This window comes from Arachis ipaensis, chromosome B03, assembly GCF_000816755.2.
Source record: "Arachis ipaensis cultivar K30076 chromosome B03, Araip1.1, whole genome shotgun sequence".
Taxonomy (NCBI): domain Eukaryota; kingdom Viridiplantae; phylum Streptophyta; class Magnoliopsida; order Fabales; family Fabaceae; genus Arachis; species Arachis ipaensis.
In genome coordinates this window covers 3,874,247-3,882,765 of record NC_029787.2, presented here as the reverse complement: position 1 = coordinate 3,882,765, position 8,519 = coordinate 3,874,247, and the positions used below count along the sequence as shown (strand labels likewise).

At 34.6% G+C, this 8,519-nt stretch overlaps 1 protein-coding gene across 1 annotated transcript; it reads left to right on the top strand.

Moving 5' to 3' along the window:
• Positions 829-3,282, top strand: LOC107629166 (L-ascorbate peroxidase, cytosolic). Its single transcript, XM_016331880.2, has 10 exons — positions 829-984; positions 1,094-1,223; positions 1,390-1,564; positions 1,678-1,743; positions 2,131-2,179; positions 2,274-2,359; positions 2,487-2,566; positions 2,650-2,752; positions 2,884-2,942; positions 3,056-3,282. Exons 2-10 carry the CDS (start codon positions 1,105-1,107, stop codon positions 3,069-3,071), a joined length of 753 nt encoding a protein of 250 aa, XP_016187366.1. The 5' UTR covers positions 829-984; positions 1,094-1,104; the 3' UTR covers positions 3,072-3,282.

Genomic DNA, 8,519 nt, shown 5'->3' with positions numbered 1-8,519 from the left:
GCCTCCAAACCTCAAACCTAAGCCTCCTGGACGGCGATTCATGAGTCACATGAGAAACACTCATAGAAATAAAAACAGAATTTGAAAAAGAGGAAAGGGGAGAATTCAAAAAGGAAGAGGGGGCCAACTGGCGTAGCGCGCAATGACGATATTACCAGTCGTTCTTCGAGCAACAAAGAGGAAAAAAGAACAACAAATAAAGAAGAGATTTTTTGGATTATTTGCGTTGTGTGTGGCTAAAATCAGGAATGTGAAAAGTTGGATAAGGATATTTTGAAAAAAATTATTTGTTAAAATTTCAGTTTCTATCCCAAATTTTTAATTGTTTGTGTTTCTAATTTTTAAAAGTATTGAAATATTGAGATTTGGAAATAGAGACTGAAACTTTAATATCAATTTTAAGCCAACAAATATAATACTAAATTTCAATCTCTGAATCTCCGTCCCAATAGTTCAAAATAGGAAATGGATCCTCTCAATTTTTTTTTAACAATTGAGGAAGTAAAATGTGATCTCTCACCATTAATTTTATAAGTGAGACAAGAATAAATATGAGAGAGAACAATAAAAAATTAGAGATCATATTTTACACTCTCAACCTTTTTTAACAATTGAGAAGATTCATTCCCTTCAAAATAAATGCACCCTTTCCAAATTTTCAATCTTCTTAATTTCAATTTAATTTCCATTTCTCTTGTATCTAATTGGTCAGTGACATTATGATGCCACACCTACCCCCGCGACCCAAAGTGAGAAATACACGTGCGGAACCCATTGCAACCGTTGATTTCCAAAATCATCATTCACCGTTAGATCATAACCCATCTAACCGTCCAAAATTAGCTACTAGAACTTTCTGTTCTTCCCAAACCTTTTATATGTATCTTCACCACGCACAGTCCACACTCCACTATTGGCTTGTGCTCTCCTCGTGTCTTTAGGTTAAACCGCTCCTTTTTTCGCTCTCACTCGTCAGATTTCAAGGTTCATTTCGAATTTTCGATCACCTTCGTTGTCTGAGCTGAATTTTTTCCAGGATCTGCGAGCTTAGATCTACGTGTTGACCTAATCTTTTGGTTGTTTTTGTGTTCAGAACGTCAAGCCATGGGGAAATCTTACCCAACCGTTAGTGCTGATTACCAGAAGGCCGTTGAGAAGGCGAAGAAGAAGCTCAGAGGTTTCATTGCTGAGAAGCGATGTGCTCCTTTGATGCTCCGTTTAGCGTATGTTTCCTTGCACCTTCTCCATTCTTAGTCGATCGTTGTTTTCTTCGCCGATCTTAGTTTTGCATGTTGTATATGCTTATTCTGTGCTTGGATAAGCTTATTCTGACTTCAAAATAGGTTGTAATGAAAATCTGTGTCCAAACGTGACTTTATGTTTTTGTAGATGGCACTCTGCCGGAACTTTTGATGTGGCTACAAAGAGTGGAGGTCCATTCGGAACCATTAAGCATCCATCCGAGCTTGCTCATGGCGCCAACGCTGGACTCGACATCGCTGTGAGGCTTTTGGAGCCGATCAAGGAGCAATTCCCTACGTTGTCCTACGCTGACTTTTACCAGGTATGGCCAGTGTTGATTGTTATTTTCTTTGGATCTGAAATGTTGTGGTATTTAAAATTTACTCTTAGTTTTTCGATGTTGTGTTTAATATTTTGCGTTGTGTGTTGACGCAGTTGGCCGGTGTAGTTGCTGTTGAGATCACTGGTGGACCTGAAATTCCATTCCACCCTGGAAGAGAGGTATTCTACCTTGTGTATTCCTTTATACCTTTTTTTCCTTCTCTTTTTTATTTAAAATATACTTTAGTTTAAAATGATCATTGTATTATTTTTCATGATTTTATATCATCATAGCAATATCAATATGATAGTGAAATTATCTACTGTTACTACTTTTTGGTTAAATTTACCTTTTAATATATTTTGTTTTGGCGATAAATTGTTGTGTTTGTTGAAATTATTTGATAAGGTTCGTTTTCCCTTATTTGTTTTTCTGGAAAAGAAATCTGTTACTTAGATTTATTTGATGTTTTGAAGGAACAATTTGGTATGCGTTTGTTTTTCTTTCAATCTGGAAATTCTGTTGACTGTGGTAATTAATATTTAATATTATTGCTTTAAAATCAGGACAAGCCTGAGCCACCACCCGAGGGTCGCTTGCCCGATGCAACTAAGGGTACGTATCTTGGACTTGTAATGTGGTAGTTCGTAATTGTTTATAAGGTTTTCTTAGTGTTTATCTAAGTTGTTTGATTTTTTCTGTGGTGCAGGATCCGACCACTTGAGGGACGTGTTTGGCAAGGCTATGGGACTAAGTGATCAGGATATTGTTGCCCTGTCTGGTGGTCACACTCTTGTATGTATTTTTCCTCCTCCCTTGGATTTTATGTATTTTTAGTCACATTAGATTATTAGTTTCATGTGATTGTGAGAAAGGAAATTTTCGTACTGCTATTGACTGGTTTGGCCAAATATTATTGTAGGGAGCTGCACACAAGGAGCGTTCTGGCTTTGAAGGTCCTTGGACAAGCAATCCCCTCATCTTTGACAACTCTTACTTCAAGTGAGTGTGGATTATCTTTGATGATGCTCTTTCTGTTGGTTTCTTCAACAAAATTTGTTATTAATGTCTTGATCATTTTGCAGGGAGCTTTTGAGTGGTGAGAAGGAAGGACTCCTTCAGTTGCCAAGTGATAAGGCACTCTTGAGTGACCCTGTATTCCGCCCTCTTGTTGAGAAATATGCTGCGGTATGTATATTGAGGCATTCATTTGCATCACATTAACTTGAAATTATCTGACCATACGATGATGTTTATGATAGTAGTATGGTACTATTGAGTAGTATGTAACCACTATTTTCTCATTTGACGGATTTCAGGATGAAGATGCATTCTTTGCTGATTACGCTGAGGCACACCTTAAGCTCTCTGAGCTTGGGTAAGATTTTCATAATCTATGTTTCTTAACGTGTACGCCGTGGTGTCAATTGCTTTTTCAATTTCCACATTGTTCGCTGGGAGCTGACTTTTGCACTTAAATTTAACTCACAGGTTTGCTGATGCCTAAGAGCTACTTGACGTTGACGGGGTGGGAGCTTAGGGGTGTGTCTTGGGAGGCATGGTTGCCCGTGATGTTTATCTCATTTTCCTTGGACATGGTTGTTAATTCTAAGAGGTTTCTCAGATTTGAGATTAGCTTTTGAATGTATTTTGCTGAACAGTGATGAATGCAAGAAAGTTCGTTCTCTTTGTTAATCCGTTAAATAACGTTGTTCCCAGTGGCAACTGGCAATGTTCAGCCCCGCGATCTTTTTTTCTTACAATTATTTTCTCCCGTATCTCACAAGATCTGAACATGCGCTTAGCCGCTTATATATCGAGAAATGCTAGGGGATTTTAAGTTGCCCTGTAAAATTTCGTTGATAAACCGGCGTCTTTTTCTTTCTTAGCATCAAAGTCCCTCTAACAAAGTTACAAAAATTAAAGATGATTAAATTATTATTATTTATCAATTTATTTACTTTTTAATTCCCTTAAAAATTAAAAAAATGTGATCCAAATATTTTATTATTTTAACATAAATAATATAAAATCCATGAAACACGGTTGAGTTGCTGTTGTCACATTTTACCACGATTAGATTTTAGGATAAAGTATATTTTTTATTTTTTAAGATTTGTAATTTTTTTTAAATATTCATAATGTTTAATTTTATTCAATTTTATCTCTAACGTTTTCGATTTATTTAGTTTTGTCCTTCAACATTTTTTATTTGTTTTAAAACTATCTCTAAACGTTTTCAATTTTGCCTCCAATATTTCAGATGAAATTGGGTAATTTTGATACAAACCGAAAATGTTAAGAATAAAATTGAATACAATTAAATATTAGGGGATATTTTTTATAAGAATAATACTACACATTCAAGTTTTTTTGTTAACCAAGTTAGTCTAATATAATAAAAATTAGTTATGACTAATATTATTTTAAGTTTTTTTATTTAATTTGGTTGGATTTAGTTCATAAAAAGACTTGAATATGTAGCATTATTCTTTTTAGGGTTAAGTACGATTTTTGTCCCTATAGTTTAGGTTGAAAATTTTTTTCATCTCTAACCTTTTTTTGCATACAAAATCATCCTTAAAGTTCAACATAGTTTTAAAATCGTCTTTCGGATAAAATCGTCTTAGAGAGAGAAACAAAAACCCAGAGAGAGAGAAGCGGGGGTTAAGTATGATTTTGCTCTCTAAGGTATAGGCTGAAAATTTTTTTCGTCCAAAACCTTTTTTTGCATACAAAATCGTATGGAGGTGACGGCAAAAGCAGAGGCAGAGATGGATCGTGGACAGTTTCTTCTTCTTCTTCCCTTTCCCTCTCTTCTTTCTTTCTCCCTTCGCAGGAGCAGAAACACTCTCTTTCTCTTATTTTTTCTTTTTTCTTATTTTATAATTTTTTTGTTATGGATAATTTGGTCCAAAATTTTAATATTTAAGTAAAAATAACGATTTTGTATGCAAAAAAAAGGTTGGGAACGAAAAAAATTTTCGGCCTATACCTTAAGAACCAAAATCGTACTTAACCCGAGAAGCAGAGAGAAGGAAGCTCGCCGTCGCTAGGCCCTCGCCCTCACAGCGCTGCGACTTGCGTCCTAGCCTCGTCGCGACTCGTGCCCTAGGCTCGCCGCAACTCTCCCTCGCCTCGCCGCGACACGTCTGGCCCTCGCCCTCGCTCTCGTGTTCCTCGTCGTCGTTGGGAAGGTGGTGGGTGGTGGTCGTGTTCCTCGCGTCCTCCAGCAATGTCTCTACCTCTGGTAATAAGACAGCACCTTCAAAATCAGCCACCAAGAAGATGCGTAACCTTCAGGAATGCTAGATACAAACAAAAATTGAACCAAAAAAAACTTAATCTTTGTTTTCTTCTTTCTTCTGATTTTATTATATATATATTTAAAAATATATGTATAACCATTCACTTTACATATTCAAATCCAAATGCAACAAGGGTTTCAGAGGGATCAGAACCTTCAGCTCTATCGAAGGGGGTCACAAACAATTCATTTGAGTTTTGTTAACTATTCTTGATAATTAGATTTATGGATTTTTGGTTCTTGTAATTGAAGATGAATTTGAGAATTTTTTATTATTGTAGTTGGATGAGTTTTATTAATGGAAGAAGAAGAATTTTAGTTATGAGTTTTGTTTTTGGTTCTGAGTCTTGTCGATGATGATGATGATGATTTTCTTTTTTTTTTTTTGTTAATGTTAATGGTTTTGGTGATGAATTGTTATTTTGATTTTGATTTATTGAGATTGTTGTTGAAGGTTGATTTTTTTTTTGTTAAATTCATGAACAGATGGTGATGGGTGACAGTGAGTAGAGTGATGGAGATAGTGATGGAGTGGTAGTGCGTAGGAGTGATGGTGGTGAAAAGAAAGAAAGAGAGTACTTTTGTCATTTAAAAAATTAATCTGGCCAAAAAAACGATTTTAAAACTAAGTTAAATTTTAAGGACGATTTTGTATAAAAGAAATTAAAAATAAAAAATTTCGACATAAATGATAGAAATTAAAATCGTCCTTAACCCTTTTTTTTTTTATAATTTATGTGTCTGCATGTTTAATATTGTGTTCCGTATCGATGTCAGTATTTGTACGTATAAAACTAAAAATAATAAACTATCGGCAAGAAATAATCAAATTAACAATTCTGAATTTTAAGTTATTGACCAAATCTAGGTAGTATAAAACTAAGTAATGAACAACCTAGAAGATAATAACATAATAAAAACAACTCTGGATTTTAAGTTATTGACCAAATTTAAGTTAACCAATAAGTAGATGAAAGTCTTAAATAATGGCCCCGAGTTGGCGTTGTTGGTGGTAACGCTTTTCCCATTCCACGCGTGGCGCAGCTCCTACGGCGGTTTTTTTATTTAAATAAATAAAAAAATACATTAATTTCTTAAATATGCAGAAATAGAAAAACAAATAAAATGTGTAGAGCTACTTTAGGAAAAACACCCACAAAATGGATTAAACCTTTATTTTAGGAGAGTGGCTGCGAATTGCATCTGAGATGACAGATTGAAGGATTGACCACCCAATTCATTGTTGACGACCACGAATTGGAGGAAGTTGTAGATGGTGCTTGCGAAGTGGCCCATTTCAAATGCACCAGCAGCAAAATAGAGCAACTCATTGGCGGTGCACACGAATTAAGCGAGTCGTGTATGACGATCACGATATGGCAACCCATCAGTCAAAGTTGCAAATTCCAATGAGCACCAGTTCCGTACGAACATGTACTGGTTGAGTTGGGTGGCCATGGACAGAGGTGAAGGGGTTTGGGACGGATATAAAATGGAGAAAGGGGAGGGGACCAAGTCGAACATGCAGTAAAAGGGAAAGCAAGTTTAATAAAAAGGGTGGTGGGAAAAAAATTGTGCTGTGGGTTTAAATTTTGTATTGTGGGTTAGAAAAAAAAATTAAAATGAGTGGTGGTAAAAGTAACGTGGAAGAGACTCTTAATCGGTTGGATGAAATTCATATTGCCGCACATTTGCTTTAGAAGGTTAGTTTCAGTGATTATATTTAGTGAATTACATTATTAGTATTCTTGTTACTTGTTAGAACTATTTTTTTCAAAATATTCATAAGATAACGATAATCACTAAGTTTGAAAACAGTTTTCTTATTAAATATCTCCTTATAAGAAATTCTGAAAATCTGTGGTGAGGCCATGTGATTAGGTTCTCACCCCCTACAGCTTTATCTTTTCAGGAAATGGAGGAAGAAACTTACGACGAGTTTTATTGCGTTTTGCTTATACGATGTTTTAGTTTAGATATTATTCTTCCCTCGCCATTAACATTATAATTTTGTAAGAGGGATAGGAGTTGTATGATTTGTTTGTATATAATATGTATAAGTTACTTGAGTAATAAGTTATGTATATTAGTATATGCTTGTTTGTTTTTAAGATAAAGTAATTTTTCCGGTTTTTCAAAGGAAACAACGGTGCGGTTTCGAGTCAAAGGCTCTTATTATATTATTAAGTATATGAAGTCGTCGTAATACTTCTTGCTATCAGAGTAGCGCAGCCGGAAGCGTGACATTCTGATAGTGAGGGTGTTACATTATGGTATCAGAGTAGTTCATCCTGATTAGAGCCTTGGGAATGGACTGACTATGCTTCATTGCATACTCTGAGTGTCTGTCATATTTTAGGTCTTGTCCGGATAGCAAGAATTAGAGTTTTATGCACATGACTATCTATTGCCTAATGCTGTTAGTTTACCGTTATATATCTGCTGATGTTAACTCTGGCCAACTTAATGTTGATGGTTATGTGTACGAAAAAGTTAATGGGTTATCATAGATAAAACAGAAGTAATAGGTAATGTGAGTCACGTGGTTCAGGGATGTTAGAGTTCTCTTTTCGAGCTTGGTTTCGACTTATGATTCTTGTTTACGTTGCTTAGGTTGGCATATCGTTTCTTCCTTACTACTCTCATTGAAGTTCCTTGACTTGGATTCCTTCCTTGAACCATGATTGAACCATTCTTCGACCATATTTTATTATTCGTCCATAACTTTGCTTGATTATATTATTAAGAGTTTGCTTGCATCTTTAAAAAATATCCGTCTTTATCATTAATTATACTCTTCTTCATGAATCCTGTGCTCATTGGTCCGATCTTAAACCCGATTTGGCGTGATGCATGATTCTTAAACCTTGAGCGGTTTGAACCTTGAAAGTTACGATTTGAACCAAGTTAACTATGAAATATTTTGTGTACTACTTTAATTTTTTAGGACGAAAATTCTTATAAGGTGGGTAGGATGTAAGACACAGAATTTTGGAAAAGATATTATTATGAGTTAATTTCAATTTATTTATTCATTAAAGACTTTATTTTTAGAAATTATTTTATTAAAAATAATTAAATCAAGTTTTGATAATTAAATTAAAAATTTTACTTAGTTTTAATTATTGAATAATTTTCTATATTTAAATTATAAGGCTTAGTAGTTGTAAAAGAAAAAGAATTTTATACTATTTAGTTTAAATAATTGAGATTTTAGAATTTAATACTTTAATTTTATAAACAAATAAAATAAATTATATTATCTCTAATTTTAAAATACTTGATTGGAAGCTAATTAGTAAATTGATAATTACATAATACTTTAAAGTAATTTTAAGGGATTAAATTAGATTTTTAATTAACAATCTATACCCCTAATTTTATTAAAATTACCTAAGCTACCCAAACCCTAACCCCTCACCGCCACTCACACTCACCGTCTCACCACCATTCAACTTTTTCTTCACTGCCATTCCCTTCCTAACAACACAACTTCAACAGCTTTGACAAAAAACCCAAAAGAAAGAAAGAAAGAAAAGAAAAGAGAGGGAAGAACGAAGAAACAAAAGAGAGAAAGAAGAAGGGAGAGAGGGGCTGCGACGGGGGAGAAGAGAAGAGGGAAAGGAGATGCGCCGACGCTACTGCGCC